General features: G+C 61.8%; 2 protein-coding genes across 2 annotated transcripts in view; both read right to left on the bottom strand.

The window, feature by feature from the left end:
- Window positions 1–8284, bottom strand: part of KLF16 (KLF transcription factor 16) — a 19214-nt gene extending 10930 nt beyond the window's left edge. The window contains exon 1 of the mRNA XM_027086028.1: window positions 7849–8284. Coding sequence (XP_026941829.1) covers window positions 7849–8284 — 436 coding nt within the window. The remainder of the gene's footprint in view (window positions 1–7848) is intronic.
- A 513-nt stretch (window positions 8285–8797) lies between these two features.
- Window positions 8798–17336, bottom strand: ABHD17A (abhydrolase domain containing 17A, depalmitoylase). The gene is made up of 5 exons (XM_027085633.1): window positions 17170–17336; window positions 13235–13771; window positions 11912–12106; window positions 9379–9558; window positions 8798–9276 (listed from the first exon to the last, which is right to left on the bottom strand). Exons 2-5 carry the CDS (start codon window positions 13564–13566, stop codon window positions 9051–9053), a joined length of 933 nt encoding a protein of 310 aa, XP_026941434.1. The 5' UTR covers window positions 13567–13771; window positions 17170–17336; the 3' UTR covers window positions 8798–9050.
- Window positions 17337–19569: the final 2233 nt, after the last annotated feature.

The following is a 19569-nucleotide window of genomic DNA, read 5'->3' on the forward strand; positions in this document are numbered from 1 at the left end:
TGACGCACCGGAGCCCGCGGGGGCGGCCGCGGCCCGCCCCGCCCGGAGGACGCCCCCTCGGGGCGCACGGCCACGCCCCCCGCCTGGCGCGCCCTCCACCACCCTGCCCGCTGCGCGCGGCCGCCGGGGGCGGGGCCGGGCCGAAGGAGCCGCCCCCTGGCGCGCCTACTCTGGCAACGGAGTACGCCTTCCCTCCTTCTCCGAGCGCTCCTTCCCCACGCGGGGCGCCAGGCCGGGGAGCTAGCCCCCTCTGGCCCTCCCTTCCCCCTGCGGCCACCCCTGGTCCGCTTCCCCGAGCACCTTCTCCTCACACCAGGAAGCTCCGCCCGGTCCCCGCTACGGTCCCGCCTCCGGGGCGCGCCCCGCCCCGTCCCGGCACGCCCCTCCCTCCTCGGAGGGCCACGCCCCCTAGGGCGCGCCCCTCCCTGCTCGGCGCGCGCCCCGCCTCCTCGCGGGCTCGCCCACCCCACGCTGGGGCGCGCGGCCGGCGGGGGCCCGCCCCTTCCTCGGACGCTTCCACCCTGGCCCAGGCGCGCCCCAGGTCAAGATGGGGGAGGGGTCGTCCCCCACGTGGCCCGGTGGGGGTGCGGAAGCGGCTAGCCCCGCCCCCCGGCCACGTGCGCGACCCTTCCCCCTCTTCTCCCCAGTTTGTGGCCCTGCTCGACCGCGCGCCCCCTGCCTTCTCTCGCCCGCTTGCTTTCATGGTGGGTGTCCCCCTCGCCGCTCCCGGAGACCCACAGCTAGGCAGGGGAGGGGAGGACTCCCCGCCTGGTAGCGTCGAGCTAACGTGCGCTCGTTCCTCTTTTTTTGACCCATTCGGGAGTGAAGATGGTTGGGGTCACAAAGGGTGGGGCGCGGGGTGCTTTGGGTTGGAAGAGTGGGTCGGCCCCGCCAGAACAAGGGGGTCGGGAACATCAGTACCGGCGCCAGTCAGGGATCTTTGGGGCGCAGACGGGGCAAGTGGGGCCTCGGCAAGACCCCGAGGACGTCCTGGCCAAGTTGTTTAATGTCGATGACGCCAGGAACGCAGATGCCCGGGGTCCGCCCAACCCTCAGGTCTGAAGCAGCGGGCGCGGGGAAGTGGGGCGATGGGGTGGTCCCCTCCATTGCGACCACACCCCCGCCCCTTCCTAGGCAGGCCACGGGGACCGTGCAGTGGCAGGAACGGCCTCCAGGGGACCTTCCTGCACGGGTTCTTGTTTTCTCGGTGACCCGCCCTGAGCTGGGTGTGGACAGAGGCCGGGGGCTCTAGCCCAGACCCCATCCCGGGACTGAATACTCACCCTGGCCACCTGCAACACATACCCCCTCCACGCGCTGGCTGACAAGGCCTGGCTCCGCCCCATGCGTCCCCCTGGTCTAGGCCCGACCATCCTTGGTGGTGCCAGCTTGTGCCAGCCTCCTCTGGGGGCCCGCCCTTGCACAAGGGTGGACAGAGGGCGGGAGAGGAGAGGGGCATTGGAGCAATGACTTCAGGCTTCAGAGAGGAGACGCCGCTTTTTCCTTTAACAGATGAGCCCACTCCCACTCCAGGTGGGCACTTGGTGGGCGCCGGCTGTCAGCATTCCTGCTGGCCGGGGCCTCCTGTGCCTTTGAAAGTCTAGGAGGGTGGCCCACCTGGGCAGGGCCCCACCCTCCACCATCTCAGCACAGCCACCCTCAGGTCTTCCCCAAGTCCCTGTGCCTGGCCTCTCCCAAGTCCAGACAAGGCAGGAAGTGCTTTGCAGGCTGCCCCCATAGGCCCCAGCTCACCCCAGCATGTGGGGAAGAAGCAGGACAAGAAAGATGCCGGGACCCTTTGTTCGTTCCTTCCACTGATGTTTATAGGACCCCGAGCAAGATCTCCCCAGTGGCTTTGCCCTCCAGGGGCTCAGAGTCTAGGGCAAGGCAGCTGGGACTCAAGACAGTGGCACAGCGGATGGACACAGGCCTGACAAGTGGAACAAGTGGGGGTAGCATCCCAGAGATGGCTCCACCTGGGGCCTGCAGTTCAAGGGGGCAGCCACGGGAAACTGGGGCAATAACTTCCCACAGGCAAGCGAGGGGTGGACCATGGCAAAGCAGGGCTTAGGACTGCCGTCCCGGCTGTGCCTGGCAGCACAGCCCCAGACAGACGATTTTCTCAGAACCCCAGGTGTGCACTCGCTCCCACGGATAATCAGGGTCTTGGACCTGTGGCTTTCTTCCACGGACCACTTGTGCAGGCAGGAGACCCCAGGCGGGGGACCACACTCCACCCACAGTGTTTCTGTTCACACCCCAGGCCCCGGGGGATGCCTGGGTGACCCCTGATGACCCCCCCTGCCCCACCCTGACCCCATGCCCACCTCTGCCTTATGTTTTGTCACCCTATCCTCACTACAGCCCTTCAGGAGTTGTCACCCCATTTCATAGATGAAGACATCAAGGCTGGGAGAGGTCTCAGAAGTGGCCTGAAGTGGCTGGCCCACGTGGAAGAGCTAGGAGGCAGCAGAGGGTTTAGGGGCCTGAGCTTCTGTCCTGGCCGGGGCACCCACACAGAGGTCAGTCCCTTCTTTCTCCAGACCTCAGTTTCCTCACCTGTAGATGGGGGCCCATCTCTAGCCTTCCCTTCTGGCACCAAGGAGTTCAAGGGGGGGCTCTCGCCAGACCACAAGGCCCATGGAGCCAAGCTGGGCAGAAGCAGACACAGGGAGGTGTGGAAGGGAAGGGGGCTCAGAGGGTGAGCCTTCCAGCTGCCAGTGAGGGGAAGGCAATATAAAGTGGAGCGCATTGGAAACATGGATGCCCTGGGGCCCCAACAGGTCAGAGTGGGAATCTAGGCTCGTGTACCTGCGTGTACGTCTGTGTGTCTGTATGTATAGACATTCTGGAAGGACCATAGCTTTTTTTTTCTTTTAAAGACAGTGAACCCTTCACTTTTTGTCTTAATAGTACTTTCTGTATAGTTCAACCTTTTTTTTAATCCATGTGGATTTATTACTTTTATTTTCTTTAAATGTCAGTAGATATCTAGGCAGTGCAATCATGGGCCATGGGCCCTTTCCTTTCATACTTTTCCGTATGAAAAGTTTTTTTCTTTTTGTTTTGGACATGCCATGCGGCTTGCAGGATCTTGGTTCCCCCAGCAGGGATCAAACCTGGGCCCCGGCAGTGAAAGCACAGAGTCCTAACCACTGGACTGCCGGGAAAGTCCCTGAAAAGTTATCTTCTAAATAACTCCCCTGCTTTGGTGTGGGCTGGGCTGAGGACAGTAACCTGCTTGTGGGGAAACCTGGGGACCCCACCTTAGCCAGGAGGTCAAGGTCGTCTTCAGGGTGTCAGCAATCCCCAGTGGGATGTAATGAGAAGGGCACCTCACTTCTGGGTGTTCTTCCCTATACCCATAGCCCTGGTCTGATCACGAGAAAACCTCAGAAAGGCCCAGACTAGGGGACATTTACAGAAATTCCCAACTGGTCCCCAAACTGTCAAGGCCATGAAAAACCAGGAAAGACTGCAGGAGCGTCACAGGTTTTAAGAGGGTAAGGAGACATGATGACTGAAGGCCATGTGGGCTGCTGGGTCGGACCCTGGAACAGAACAGGACATTAGTGGGAAAACTGCGGAGACAGGGAAAAAAGTCTGGAGCGTGAGAATGGGCAGGTACACAAGTTAGTCCTTGGTTCACGAGACCCTCCCACGAGGGGCGCTGGGGGAAGGCTAGACATGGCAGCTTTTCTGTAAACCCCAAACTAGTCCGAGGTGAACATTTGAAATTAAACACGAGGAGTGGATGCTAGCAGTCCACATCGGAGGCACCAGGAGTTCTACATTTTCACAGCTGTGTACAGAGCTGTCACAGCCGTAAATGTGGTACCTTGTGACCCAGCAATTCCACGCCTGCAAAGGTACACAAAAAATATTTTTTCTTTTTTAAAGCCGTGCACCGTGCGGGATCTTAGTTTCCCGACCAGGGATCGAACCCGTGCCCCCTGCATTGGGAGCGCAGAGTCTTAACCACTGGACCACCAGGGAAGCCCCCATCCCTGTTTATTTCTAACTTGTGTCAGATTACTCACCGTGGTCCTAGGGGTTGGTCACACATAGGAGGTGCAGAAGGCCCCAGCCCAGGCCTAGCCGGGCAGTGGGCATGTGGCTAACTTCCCCCACAGGAGGTGCCAGGTCCCTGCTCCCAGCTTCTGGGGAGAGACCCAGCCCACCCGCCCACCCCCGCAACCCATCCCTTCTCTAGGAGCGGGAGGGGGTGGGTATGGCCTGAGCCCCGTGAATTCCCTCCCCAGGGCCCCTGCTCATCCTCCATTCCTTGCTGGCCTGGGACCAACCCCTGGAAAGCAGGGGCTTCTGGAGGAAAGTTTCAGATGGCCAGATGCAGTGGGGGCCACCTATGGGCCTGGCCTCCTTGTGCCCTGCTGGGGGAGATGACAAGCCCTCTTCAAGGCCCTCTCCTGTAACGTGGGTTGCGCGGTGCTCTGCTGGGCTTCAGAGAGCACCTGGCTCGGCTCCTCCCAGCGATGACCATGACCACAGACAGGCCCATCCCTTCCACCTCACCTGGACGTGCTGTGGACACGTCCCAAGTGTGGTCCAGGGGCAGTGGTCCAGGGCAGTGGTCCCTGTGTCCCAAGACCACTTGAGCACCAGAGGGCCCAGGCCTGAGTCCTGTCAGGGTCCCAGGCCTTCTTCTCTGGGCAGCTTGGCCAGAGCCATCTCCCCTGAAGTTGGGACAGTGGGGACGGCGACCCCAGTAGCCCAGGGTTGTCGTCGTGAAGATCCACTGAACACGGCAGGAGCTTCGAAACTTAAGGGGGACGCTGATGCTGGGCTGGCACTCCCACCTGACGGAGTCGCACAATTAACACGTTGGCCCTGCACCCTGACCGTGAAGCATACACACAAGTGCCTGCCCTGGGGGAGCGCCCAGGCCCTGGGTCGGGGTGCCGGGGGCCCTGAGGGGTGGCACCCACCACGAGGCCCCATCTCAGATCTGGGCCCTGGGGGGACCACAGCTCCTCACATAACCTTAGCCACTACGCGTCAGGGAGGACACTGAACTCCCCATCCTCTTCTGGGACCCCTGGGGCCCCCCAGTTAACACGAAGACAGCAGAACCAGAGGGGTGGGTCCCACCAGTTCAGCCTGATGGGGGGTGGGCAGTGAAGCAGGGTCGCCGGAGGAAGGAAGGGAGGATGGACGGAGGGCCCTCGGGGGCTGGGCCCCGCAGGAAGTCCAGTCGGGGCTCCTGAGGGCGAGGGGCATGCGCACAACCCGGACCCCACCCTCGGGGAGGGGCCTGTGTCTGGCTGAGGCAGCCCCACCCCCTGGGCGGGCTGTGTCCCCCGGGGTGTCTGGGTGCCAGGCGTGCCTAGGCCGCGGATCAGAGAGCTTGGACCCTGGTTCCGGGACCCAGGGGCCAGGTGTCAGGTGAGGTGCGCCAGGCCAGGTGTCGAGCGGAGGACGCGAGGCTCTGGGGAGCCGGGGGGCGCCTGCTGAGCAGCGCAAGAACGCTGCCCGGTGTGAACACGTGTGTCCTGGGAAATTCACAAAATGGAGAACCGAAAGTTGGCCCTTGTCCCAGGCGGCCTGGCTCATGGGCCGTACCAAGTGGAAAGGAAGGGGGGGGTGCATCCCGGAAGGTACCACTCCCCCATCACAGCCCCTGCGGTTGAGGCTGAGCCCCTCAGAGGCACCCCCCGTGGGAAAGGCGAGTCCCCCGCAGAAGGGCAGAGCCCGCCGGCCGGGCCAGCCTGAGGAGCCCCTGGCCTTAGCTTATCCCTTCCTTGCAATGGGCAGGCACCGGCGAGTAAAGCACTGTGCTGACCTCAAGCAAGGTCAGCACCTCGCACTGTGACTGTACATGGGGGCCAGGGGGGAGGCCCCAAAGGCTTAAGTTTTCAGAATCCTATCTGTCAGAACTAGCATTACAGGGAACATGTTCAAGCCGTCAGCTATTTATTATGACAGAACTTTTCTTGATTTTCACGAGGGGAGTTGGGGCCTCCAGACAGTAAAGAAGTCAGCAGGGTTCAGGATGACTGGGGTGATAGAGTCTAGAAACAGAGCCCCGGACATGGAGAGCCCCTCGTGCGTGCGGTAAAGGCGGTGCTTCAGTCGGGGAAAAGAATGGCTTTATCGGGAAATGGCTTTGGGGTCGAACGATTTGGGAAAAAGCAGGTTGGGTTCCTACCTTACTCCTTCTCAGAAGTCCTTTCTAGAGTTAGACCAAAAATTTAAATACATATTTAGAAAACAAACCATTATATTTACATAAGAAAACATCAAACGTTTTACAATCGTGGAGTAGGGAAGATATCTCTGAGCACTATACAAAATGCAGAAGCCATATTGATAAGGTAATGACTGATAACGATTTTAAGTGCCTGGCAAAACTAAATAAATAAAATTAACAAACAAACGAAAAAAAAAACCAAAGAAACCCACACACAATCCAAGTCAAACACGAATGACAAGTTGGAAAAAAGATATATCTTTTTTAAGACAGTGGGCTAATTTTCTTCGTCTGTAAAGTGTTCCTATAAAACAGTAAACCAAGAACCCAACAGAACCCAACCCAAGAACCCAATAGTAACATCAAGAACCCAATGGACAAAGAATGTGAAATACAAATGGCTTTTTAAGTATATACATGTTTATAATAGACTTCCAGTTTCAAAATGATTATATTAGTGGTAGAAATGATCAACATAAAAACAAATCTGACAGAAGCACTGAGATGTTTGATTATACTTCTAGGAAACACAAATGAAGCTACAATGAAATACTATTTTAAGGGCTCACATACCCATTTAGAGTTCTATGGAAAGCCCTTGGATCTAGTCCTTCTGTATTAAGGAATTCAGCCTCCAGAAGTACTCGTACTTGGGTAGGAAGATATTTGTACGAGGATACTGGACCTAGCATTGCCTGCTACAGAAGACTGGAAAAAACCTACATCTCAACCAACAAGAAACAGGATGAATAAATTATAGTGCTAATAAACTGGCGTGGCCACCAGGAGGACTGGATCCAGTCTATCTATGTAGGGGAAATTCAACACTCTCCAAGGCACGCTGAGTAAGAGGATCACACTTTTGTATAAACTCATTAGGTACACATGCACTTTCTTTGTTGACACATAAGAAACTGCTTCCTCTCTGCCCTAGTGGAGGGGAGCACTTGAGGTCAGGGGTGGGAAGAACACTGAGTTTTCACCCAACACTCTTCTATACTCTGAATTACTCTGTGTGTCTGAAAACATTTTTGTTCAATCGTGAGCCGTCGCTTTGGACTTGCTGCACTGCGGAGCCCCGGCACTCAGGGAACTTACATTCTGATGGGGTGAAAAGACGGCGGGCTCTTGTGACACGGGCAGCAGTGGGGTCAGTGGGAGCACAGGGCTGGGGGGCGGCTTCGAGGAAGAAATACTGCAGCGGGAGGCTGAGGAGCCGGACGTGCTGAGGGGGATCGGCAAAGGCCGGGCCATAGTGGCGGCACGTCGGTCACGAGGACCACTCCGTGCAAAGGCCCCGCGGCGGAAAGGACCCGATGCTCTCTGCTCCCGAGAGAACACACCCCACGTTCAGTTTTGCTCCTAGACGTCCTGGATTATCAAACACGAGCCTAGCCTCCCAGCGGGAGGGCCCGTGGGGCTCGGGAGGGTCAAGGCCGGGCACCGTCCTGGGTCAGGGACGGCGTGCCCGGGGCCACTCCCGGCTCTTCCAGCGCCCCAGGCCCGAGGGCCAGCTGTGAGCCACAGAGAGCGCTGACACACACCCGCCGCCGTCGGCCGGCCCGCTGGGCGCGCCCCCACGACCGGGACGGCGGCAAGGGCAGGGCCGGCCAGCCGGAGCCCCAGCCGCTGCCACTTACCGCGCACGCCGCGGTCTCCTCGCGCTTCGCCACCCACCGCCTCCGCCGTGCGCGCGCCACCCCACTTCCGCTTTCGCCCGGCCGCGCCCCTTGCCGTCTTCCCCGCCCCCAGGCCGAAGCACTGCCCCCTCTTAAAGGGGCCGCGGACCCCGAGGGGCCGAGGCGGAAGCATCGCCGGCTCCCGGCCTCGCCGCTGCCTAGTGTCGCCACACACGCCGAGCCGCCGCCCGACCTCGGGGTGGATGACAGGCCTCTGAGGCTTTACCCACTCTAGAGTGCCGCCCTTGGAGGTCGCAGGGGGTACTCCGGAGGCCGTTGATGAGCCAGGCGTCTGGCCAGGGTCCAGGGTGACGCGGACCGACCCTGTCTTCAAGGGCACCCCGGGCGGAGGATACAACTCAGACCAAGGTCCGGAGGCGTGTTGCGGGGTGCTCATGGTGACCTCATTCCTGGGGAGGCCCCACGCGGCCTCGGACCTGCCACTGCCCTCCACTGGACCCAAGCGTCCCCGTTTGCAAGACTCTCTTAGCTCTCTGGGCAGCGGAAGCCGAGGACGGGTGGGGTGGGATGGGAAGAGCAGCCCTTTGATGTCTACCACACGGGCACGGAAGGGTTGTCTGCCTCTCTGGGGGCCCGGAGCAGGCCCAGCCTAAACCGGCGGCGGCCACTTCCACCCCCAGGGTTGTCTCGGAGACAGGAAGCCCACCACCCTCCCCAGGCGCGCCCTCTGAGCACGCAGCGTCCTGGGTTCAAATGCTGCTGCCCCTCCGTCACCACCCAGGCAACCTGCAGCCCCAAGGACCCGAACTGGACCCCTCTTCTGTAGGGAGTGACCTGACATCCGCAGTTGTGAACTTTCCTTGGGGGGTTGGGGACAAAGCCCGGCCCCCTCTTCGTGCTTGCTGAGCCCCAGGAAGAGCACGCATGAGCCAAGAAAGGGAGAGGAACCTTAAAATTTTAAATCTTTAATTTCTGTTCTCACGTTTTTCCTTCGTTTTTCTTCCAGAAGGAAAGGAGCGCATAGCTCCGTCGCCTGTACGTTGTCCACGGCCCAGGGGCCGGGTCAGGTCCCGACCCCTACCGGCCAGCTGCTTCGAGGACGTGGGGCGCCCGGGGGTTCACATGCAGCCCCCGGGGCCGGGGCCGGGGCCGGGCGCCGCCTTATTGCTGAGGTCCCGGCGCGGCTCGGGCCTGCTGCTAGGCTAGGCGCGCTGGCTGGGCAGCTCCTGGGAGATGAAGCGGCGCAGGCGCTCCAGATACTGGCTGTAGAGCTCGATGTCGTTGTGCCCGGCGCCCTCCACCCACAGAGGCTCCACGGCCTTGGGACAGCGCTCGTAGAGCGCCAGCCCGTGCGAGAAGTCGATCACCTCGTCCTCCGTGCCGTGGATGATGAGCACCGGCGACGTGATCTTGGACACCTTCTCGATGCTGCGGGTCGGGGCACATTAGGCCTCCACGCCCCGCCCCCTCCGCGGCCCCGCCCCCTGGGTCCCCGCCCCCGCCCGCGGCCCCGCCCCCCTCAGCGCTCACTTGGGGAACGCGTCAAAGCAGTAGGTCTTCTTGGTGTCGGGGAAGGCGACGCGCATGCCCGAGGTGAGCGGGGAGTGCAGCACCACCGCGGCGCACTCGTAGCGCGAGGCCAGGTCCACGGTGGGCACCGTGCCGATGCTCTGCCCGTACAGGACGATGCTGTCTGGGCTGATGCCGTACCTGGCGGCGGTGGGGGCAGATCAGCCGCGACGCAACACGCACACCCCTCCCACTGCCTGCCCTCCTAGTGCAGTCCCCAGTTGTTCTCCGCTTAGGCTCCAAGCAATAGGGTGGCGCCCAGGCACCCTCCCCTGCCTCCCAGCCCCGAGGCGGTCCGTTCAGCAGGGGAGGCAGGACCCACAGGTGTGAGGGGAGCTGGCTGCCCGCAGCCCCAAGCCCCCAGCTCTACCCTCAGTTTCGACAGCATCTACTTGGTCACACCTGGGCAGTGCACCTGTGCGGGCCGTACCTGCGCTGTGTGGTTCCTGGGGGCAGATCCCTGGGGCCTCTCCTGCTCCTCCTGGTCACCAGGCCACCCCCACCCCTACACACACTCGACCAGGGCCACATGCAGAACCTGCTTGGGACCCTCCTGTCCTCGCTGTTCGGAATTCGACAGCATTTCCAGGTCGCAGGGCAAGGGGGTGTGTCTTCCTCCCAGCATCCGTCACCCTCACCCACCCCCTTGGCCTCGGGGAATGGAGGCAGCCTCGTCCTCTCTTATCTCAGCCAGTTTGCAGCCCCTCAGCTGCTTAGTACAACGTGGGTGAGCAGGCATAGCGGCTCCTGAGGGGAGGAGGTGGGTGGCCATCACCTCCCTCCCTGGGCATCTTTCCTACACAGTGGCCAGGTCCTGACCCCCCCACACACCCCCTCCACACGGGCCTCCCCCAGCGCCATCCCAGCACAGTCCTCTCCTGACCCCACAAGGACCCACTCACCACCCTCCCACTGCAGGGGGCCTCCACGGCCTTCCTCCCCACACCCACATCCTGATCTCAAAGGGGGTGCCCCTTCTCCGAGTGGCCAGGGAAGGTCTTAGTCTCACCTGGGCAACCCACCTGGGCACCCAGGCGCCATCTGCCCCTGTCCCTGTCCTCCGGTCCCAACCCCCAGGCCTCGGGGATGCCATCTGGCCTTGTGCCTACCACCCTGCAAGCTCCTCCCCGACCTGCTCCCTGGTTCACCATGAGTACTGCTGTGCTGAGCACCAGCCTCGTCCTATCACCCAGCTCCAGGCAGGGACCCCCAGCTGCCACCTGGCTGTCTCCACCTGGACAAACATGACAGGTGCCGGATGACACAGCTCTTCTTTCCAGTGCCTGCCCCGCCCCAGGCCACCACTTGGGCCCCAGCCCTCCTGCTGATTCTCAGCCATTGGGTCTGAGGGACCAGGTCTCTGGAGGTCAAGCCTGGCAGCAGGACAGATGGATGGATGACAGAGCTCAGACCCCTGACCCTTTGGCGGGATATGATTCTGCCAGCAACCCCCAGCCAGTGGGGACAGGCTGCAGCAGCCGAGTGTGGACACACACCTGCACCACGCCACCCAGCACGGGTCCCAGTGCCAGGGTGGTGCCAGCGGACCCTGCTCCCAGGGCCTGCATCAGGGACTGCCTGGTGCATCACTCCAGCAACCAGGGCCCCGCCTCCCCATGGCAGGCTGGCTGTGGTCCCTGAAGGAGCTGGTTGCGCCAGTCGGCCAGGCAGGGCCAAGATGGGGCAGCCCTGGGCAGGCAGAGGGCACCACCTTTGGGAGGGTGGGGTTGGGTGGGTCTCTCTCTAGAGCAGCACAGGGCGCCGGGCCATCTCTGCACAGAGACTGAGCTATTGTGCTTCAGTGAGCGAGCACGGGGTGGAAGGGGGCTGCCAGGACCTGGATGACCGGGGCAGTGGGGTCTGGGGACGGAGGTGTAGACCAGACAGTGGGGGCCCTGTCTGAGTCAAGCAAGCAGCTGTGTGCTGGGCACAATGCCTGCGGAGGACCCAGCCTCCAGGAGCTGATCTCCCTCCAGCCACCAGGACTGTGCTGGGTACAAAGCTGCCCGACAGAACCTTCGAGGCCCAGAGGAGACCCTCCTCAGGATGAGGCCAAGCTCCACGACCAGAACCCTGATGCAGAGGCCCAGCCCCTCCCCGCACCCCAAGTGCTCCCTCAGCCTCGGGGCTCCCAGAGTCCTTTCACACCGCCCTCACACGCCACCTCTTGGGCTCAGGAGGGGCCTCGGCCTCTGCCTGCCCCCTCCCTCCAGGCGGAACCTCCATTCCCATGGGGACAGTCCCAGGCCAGTGGCTCCCAGGAGGGGCCCCCCCCAGGGAGGCTGGAGGACCGCCCTCCCCCTGCACACCAAGCATGCCTGTTACCCTGCAGGGGGAACAGGGGTCGGGCTTCTTCCTGTGGCCCAGTGTGGCCACAGATCAGCTCCCTCTCCTGCGGGGCTACCCACCTGGGCTTCCTCCCACCTGGTCTCACCAGGACCAGCCACCTGTGAGGAGACACGTCCACCAGCCCCTCCCCGCCGCGTGAGCTCACCTGGTGCGCAGGGCCTGCCAGGCGGCATCGATGTCGGCGTAGAGGTTCTTCTCGGAGGGCTTGCCCGAGCTCACGCCGTAGCCCGAGTAGTCGTAGGAGAAGATGTTGCAGTTGAGGCGCGTGCCCAGCCCAATGTAGAAGCTGCTCATCTGGCCCAGGTCCACCGCGTTGCCGTGCGAGAAGAGAACCGTGTACCTTGGGGTGGGCAGTGGGGAAGCACAGGTCAGACGGCGAAGGGCGGAGGGGGCAGGAGCCCTGCCAAGGGGAACAGTGCCTGGCTCTGCCCGGTGTGACTTAGGCCATGACACACAGTGGAGCCTCGGGCTTCCGCTCATCTAAGGGGGCCGCTGGGCCCACCAGTCACCTTCTTGCCACAGGTGGACCCCCAGCGTGAGCCCAGGAAGCCGCAGTGACCATCACATTGACGCCCTGAGCAGCAGCCACCTCTCCCTTGGAACTGTTCCTGTTGGAGGGACTCTGACGGCCCGAGGATGGGAGGCACGTCTGCCTACTGCTCGGAACCATCCTGGAGGATGAGACGCGGCCCTCCGACCACAGGCGAAGAGAGCCAAGCCCCGGTCACCGCGGTGCAGCTCTTCTCGCTCCTCCAGGGAATGACCCGGGCCGCCACCTCTGCCCTGTGCCCCATGGCGGCCCTGCCAGGCAGTCATGCCGATGGCAGGTGACCAGGCTGGATCCCGGCTGACAGCCTTGCAGAGCCTTCTTCCTCCAGCCCCACTGCGGCCCTAGCCCAGCCCAGCTGAAAGGTAAAAGCTTGCCCTTTGGACCCAGCCTGCTCTGAGGCGGAAGCAGCTGGAAGGTCCCCCTCTGCACCACTGTAGGGCTCCGGCAGTCAGACCTGGCCCAAGCCGCCAGCCAGGCCTCAGGGGCCACCGGCCCAAAGCGGGTGCCGGGCCTCACCAGGCACCCAGGGCCCAGGAGACCAGCCCTGGGCAGGTGAACACCGAGACCCGGAAGCAGACGGCTCCACATCGAGCAGGTGACGTGACGCAGCCACTCAGAGCCATCCCTGAGCCTCAGGGTTCTTGTCCACAAGACAGGGTGCCGAGAGGGCCCCCCAGAGGGCTGCAAGTGGAAGGGCCCCCGGCAGTTCCTCGGTGGCCATGGGCAGATCTCATCTGCTGGCCCTCTGGCGAGAAGAATCCCCGGGGCACCCGCACCTCCAGATGGGCTTTCGCCAGTCTCTGGCCCTCCAAGGGCCACCCGTGGCCGAAACGAGAGCCCTGAGGATGGAGCACATCCTGGGCTCCCACCCCTCACCCGGTCCCTCCACCCCGGGGGGGTCGAGTCCATGTGGCTCACCTGGCGCCGGGCACACAGCGCACATACATGCAGGAGATGCGGTTGCCCCGGCTGCTCTTGGTCAGGAAGACCTCGATGGTGTCCAGCTCACGCTGGCTGTACTGGAAGTCGGCGCGATCCATCAGGTGGAGCTTCCAGCGCCTGGGGGTGCTGGCCGAGGCCCGCAGGGTCCCCGAGGGGGCGGCCCCGGCCCCACCAGGCCCGGGCTCGGGCTCAGGCACCAGCGAGTAGGTGGGCTCTGGAGGCAGGAAGGCGAGCTTGGCGGCGATGCGGCCGGGGCAGGGCGGGCAGCAGAAGAGGCAGCAGAGCTCAGTCACCGACAGGCCGTTCATGGCGGGCGCCGGGCCCCGGGGCGGGCCTTGCCCGGCAGGGGAGGGATGGGGGTGCTCGGAGACACGGGCAGGGGGCAGGGCGACCCCCGGCCACCGCCCCAGACGAGAGCCCCGTTAGGAGGCTGCAGCCCAGCCCCATCGCGGTCCAAGCTGAGCCCTTGGGAGCCTCGCAGCCTCGTGTGTCCATGTCGCACAGAGGGAAACCCTGCAGGGGGACAGCAAGATGTGGAGTTCCCCCGGGGCTCCCAAGTGACCTTGGTGGGACCTAAACCTGACCAGGACCCCGCCTGCCACCACCCTTCCTCCGCTGGCAGACACCAACTCTTGCCATTTAAGCCCATTCATCAACCCAGCCTCGGCCTGCAGGCTGTGCGGGGCGATCAGAGCCCTGGCCCACCCAGCTCTCCCGGGCACAGCTCCTGCTCCAGGCCCTGGGAAATGTCACCCCAGCCCACCCCCGCCCCATGCCTCTGTCCACACGGCCGGCCCAGACTCTGCCCTGGGGCCCATCCCCATCTGCCACCCCCAGGTGCCACAGCTCAACCAGGCGAGGACCTACTGCTGACCACAGGGACCCAGGAGCACGCTCCCAGCTCCCAGGGCCTGCGAAGTCCGGAGACAGGAGCCCAGGCAGAGGAAATACAACAAACAAAGGCTCTGGAAACAAAAGCAGGATACATCTCGAGGCTGGGAAGGCCTACTGGGCTGAGACAATGGCTCTCTCCAGTGCTTGGGGCCAGGCCCAGGGGTCAGCCTGCTGCAGGGGGGAGGCAGGGCAGGGGCATGGGAGCCTGAGGTTCCTTCCCCAGCTCTGCCAGCTTAGGTGTCTGTGGCCTTGGGCAAGTCGCTTAGCATCCCTGGGCCTCAGTTTCCTCATCTATCAATCAGACACCACTCAGGTCACAGAGACAGTGAATAAGATGAGGAGAAAGTGGTGGAATGGGCCAGGCTCAGAGAAGAAATGCAGAATGTCATGTGAAACGTGGCCTTGAACAGACTACAGCGAAATTGCTAAAGCAACTACAATCGTACATGGAGCTGCCAACAGGGAGACTGGAAGAAAATACAGAGGTTTGAAAATATGGAGTACTCGCTTACTACATTTTCCCTACAGCCTGGAGTGAGGGAGGGACACACGCTCACAACTCAAGTGTCAGCAGCAGAGCACCTGAGCCTGTTCTGTTTCGGGGCCACAGCATTTGTAAACCACTGGGCCAGGGACACGCGGACGCACAGCAGGTCGGCGCAGTCTGAGGCCCAGAAATACACCTGCTCCCTCCAGACCTGTGATCTGAGACCGGGGGCTGCAGAGAGCCGCACTGCAGTCACTCGGATGGGGGCACACGGAGGGGTGTGGGAGAGGGTGGCTAAAGCCAAGCAGGGGACACGGACCGCCTCCAGGAGCCCCCAGACTCCCAGGTGGGATGCTCGCTTTACAAGTCCATCACACTGTTCTCAGACGAAGGCAAGTTTGCCCCCCGGGGACACTTGCCAAGGTCTGGAGACATCTTTGGCTGTCATGAGTTGGGGGCGAGGGGGTTACTAATGGCACTGAGTGGGCGGGGCCAGGGGTGCTGCTCAACACCCCACAGTGCCCAGGACACCCTCCCTCCCCCTCCAGAGTGTCAACCAAACCGATGTTGCTCCAACACATTCTCAAAGAGGCCCAGGCCCCAACAGAGGACACTGCCCTGGTGCTTTTGGTGACTTGGCGGGTCTGGAGTTTGGGTGGCACAGGGAAGGCTTGTTTTGAGAGGAAGGTCTGGCTGAGAGCCGGTGGGCAGGTAGGAGGCCTCTGGTGACCCGAGGATGAACAGGCATACTAAGGTGGACAAGGTCCCACTGACCAAGCCAGAAACCGGGATGCCATCCTTGACACCTCCCTGCGCCCTCAGATCCGCCCGTCACAGGGCCTGCTGACTCTGCCTGGGGCATGCACAGTCTCCTTCCTCGCCGGTCCCCACCCCCACCCCCGGCTGGGCCACCATCACCCACTCTGGGCCATTCTCACCCCAGTTGCCAAAAGATCTTTTCACAACACAAATCTGATCATGCTACCTCCCTTTTGGGGTGCCCCAGTAGCCCCACTATTTTCAGGATAGAGATCAAAGCCTTCACCACAATCTGCCAGGTTGGCACCAGGCGTGGGGCCGACCTCTCCAGCCTCACGCATCTTGTACCTCACTCTCCCCTGATGAGCCCCACTGCCTTCTCCTGACTCAGAGCCGAAGCCCCAGCAGTTCCCCTAATCTCACCAGAGAGCCCGTGACCCCTGTCCCACCCACCCTTCACATCTCCCTTCCAGCACCCTTCCAAACAGGGTCAGCCCCCCATACACACTCTCATGGCTCAGATCTGTCTCTGCAGCTTGTAGTTGCATGTTCAACCATACCCCTCAAACCAAAGAGAAACTCCATGAGGGCAAGACTACTACCTGTTCTTGCTCAGTAAACACTGACTGAACGAATGGACAAAGTACCAGGGGCAAAAGGGAAGGGGGGACGCTACAGTCCGCCAGGTCTGACATCTGACAGAGAGGGGGGAAGGTCTCTTCTCAAGCCACGCAGACCTGGGACCTCCCGCTGTCTTTTATGGATGTCACTGAATGTGACCTGAGAGCCTGGCCTCGGACTGGACAGAGCACATCCAGATACCTCACTCACTGGGCAGGCACCCCTGGCACCAAGAGCCCAGCGATTTCACCCACAAGCACATAATCGGACACCCCGCTGCCGGGCCGGTGCAGGCTGGCAGTGTCATGAGGACCAACATGGAACCAGGCAATTACAATACTCCAGGACGACCTAAATACGGACGACTATGACCGCACCTCATTCAGCCAGTCAGCCTGAAAGGCACAGGCAAAGTGCCGGGTGCCGGGAGGGGAGAAAACAGGCAAAACCCAGAAGTGACAGCGGGTTCCAGGAACTGCGGGTCCCAGGCTAGAGGGACACTGGGAGGAAGAGGAGAGCAGAGGGATCCTGGAGAGAGCCACAGCTGGGTCGGGCCGCGCCCGTAAGCCCTGCTGCAGTTTGGACTTCATCCTGGGGGAAAAGGAGGAGCCCTGGAGGAGTCCCGGGCTGGGAATGGAGCCCGTGGGTTAGAAGCTGTGGATATGCCCTAGCTGTAGCCTGGAGATGGGACTGGAGCAAAGGCTGGGAAGCCTGTCCAGGTGTCCCAGCCCGCCAGAGGACGCCCGAGAAAGGGCAGAGGTGTCTTGGAGACGTTTAGGAAGCAGGGCTCCGGCTGCTTCGGCGGGTCCGGGTGTCAGGCTGGGGCACTGGTTCGGGGCCGGGGATAGAGTATTTGGCTCGGACAGCGCATTCCCCGAAGGCGGGGCCGCGTACCCGGAAAGGTGGGAACACACCCCAAGTCGGAAGGCTGAATGGACGGCGGACGGGGCTCTGCCGGAGTCTGAGACGCCGTCCCTGGCCCTGATCCTGGGGTCCTCCGGCTGCGACCTCGGCCGCCCCGGGAGTGCGGGGTCTCGGGGGCGTCCGGCCGGACTGCCCCGGCCTCGCGGCCCGGCCCGGCTCTCCAAACGGCCGCGAAAAGCACTGAGACCGCTCCGCGCAGCCACGCCAGCCCCTACAGGACACTCACCGCCGCGGCCCGCGCCCCCCGGCCCCGGGGCCGCGCTCCATGGCTCCCGGCCGCCCGCCCGTGCGTCCGTCGATCCCCCGGGGCCCCGGCCCGGTCTCCTGCGCCGCCACCGCCGCCGCTCCCCCGCTGGCGGAAGTGAACCTCACTCCCACCGCCGCCCCGGAAGTGACGCGCAGGTGTGCGCGAGGGCCGGAGGGGCCGGGGGCCAGGCGCCGGGCGCTGGGCGCTGGGCAGGGTTTGGGGGTGGAGCTGGCTCCCTGGAGGGGCGGGACCACGTCGTGGTGGGCGGGGCAAGAGTGGGTGGACGGGCCCGGGCTTTGGGTTCCCCTTAGGTTTCAGGCAGTGGAGACTCACAACCATTCATTCGATCCTTCACTCATTCCAGCGCCAGGACTCGGGTGAGGCAAGTGAGGCACTCTCCTAGAAAATAAGCTTACAGCGTGCCAAAAAACTCAGTAGTCAACGTAAAAAAATATATTTTAATGCACTACTAAAAAACCCACAAAGTTTTGTTGGAACCAGGTCCCTGACTGGGGTAAGGCAAGTGATCCTGCCTTTATTTTGTTCATCATGGGTTCTTTTGCCTTGGTTTTGGCTTTTTTACTAGTGCAATTAAAATATTATGGATCGGGGACTTCCCTGGCGGTCCAGTAGGTCCAGTGGGTAAGACTCTGCACTTCCACTGCAGCAGGCACGGGTTCCATGCCTGGTCAGGGAACTAAGATCCCGCATGCCGCGCGGGGCAGCCAAATAAATAAATAATATAGTAAAATATTATGGATCTCGAGCCCCTCCCACTCAGCTCACCCCGCGGGCAGGGAGGCGGATGGTTACCGAGCTGAAGGTAGGGGAGATGAAAAAGGATGTCAGTTGAGAGCAAAGTGGCGGTGTGGCTGAAGGTGACCAGGGAATCTCTTCGAGGGTAGTCAGGGCAGGCCTTCCTGAGGAGTGACAGGGACAGGGGCAGGAAGGCTGCAGAGGCCAACAGGGCCCAGCCTGAGTCAGGGAGATGAGTTAGTGGGACAGCTTCGTCATTCCAGGCCTCCGCCCTTTGCGTCTTCCTTTCCCTGGGCCGGCAAGCCTATTCCAGCTCAAAATCCGCCCCACCAGCTGCAGGCAACCCCAGGCCCCTCTCCTCCCCGGGACGCCTAACCTTCAGCTTCATTTGCAGAGATAAGCCTCCCTGGCCAGCCCTCCCCCAGGGCCCCATTCCCGGAGAGGCTTAGGCTCAGGAGTGGACACTGTCCAGAGGTATTTTCCAGCCGGTTTCCTCTGGCCCCTGGCCCCGAGATCAGCTGCCACCTTCCACACCATGTGCCAGGGGGCTGTTGAGGGGTGCCCCGGAGTCCTCCTGCCTCGGCTGCCCCCCTCAGGGCTCCTGGCATCAGCTGTTCTCCTGAGGTCCAAAGGTCACACCTGGGCCAGGCTCCTTCCAGTTTCCTTGTGCCAGAACAGGAAGAGACCTGTCCGCAGCTTCCTTCCCCTGCCCATCTTCCCCTCCAGGCCTGGGCTAGAAAGGGCCAGAGCAGTGGCGCCTCCAGAAAGCCCAGCTCAACCAGGACTGAAATGCCCCAAGGGGAACACTTGTGAAAAGGGTGGCCAGGATGTGGGGATAGGCTTAGTCCCCACCCAAATGTGGCCTGACCCGCTCCCACGGAGTTCCCCCATCAACCAGAGGACACTCTGAAAGGATGAAGGCACTGCTGTGAATACCCCAAGGTCTCAGAAGGTCAGTCACCCCTCTCTCCTCCCCTCCCCAAAGCCCCTGCTTGGTGTTGCCATGCAGCTGCTGGCCCATTTTCCCCATCTCTTTTTTTTTTTTTTGGTTGCACCACGAGGTGTGTGGGGTCCTAGTTCCCCAACCAGGAATCGAACCCATGCCTCCTGCATTGGAAATGTGGAGTCTTAACCACTGGGCCACCAGAGAAGTCCCTTCCCCACCTCTTTTGCCCCTGCTCTCTCTGCCCCATCCAAACCATCCTTGCCAAGTTTGTTCCTACCTCAGGGCCTTTGCACAAGTGGTGCCTACTGCCTGGAGTGCCCCCAGATAGACACATGGCCAGCTTCTCCTCCTCTTCAAGCACCTGCTCAAATATAACCTCCTCAGAAAGCCCTCCCTGACCACCCCCAGTCAAAATCCCTACCACACCCTATTCATTTCCATCATAGAACTTGACATCATTTTATTGAGTTGTTTGCTTATCATCTGTCTTCCCCCCATTCCATGAGCTCCCCGGGGCAGACACCCAGGCTCTTACCCACCAGGTCCCCAGCTGTCTCCCATGCTGTCTGATGAATCAATGGATGCACAGGAGAAGGGTAGTTCCCAGCCCAGAGGAAGGCTTTCGGGAGGGTGGAGGGAGGCTCCATGAGATTTTCGGTGCCACTGGCACAGACCTC

Source organism: Aethalodelphis obliquidens, unplaced genomic scaffold (genome assembly GCF_003676395.1).
Source record: "Aethalodelphis obliquidens isolate GAN/ISIS:26980383/991018 unplaced genomic scaffold, ASM367639v1 scaffold53, whole genome shotgun sequence".
NCBI classification, from domain to species: Eukaryota; Metazoa; Chordata; class Mammalia; order Artiodactyla; family Delphinidae; genus Aethalodelphis; species Aethalodelphis obliquidens.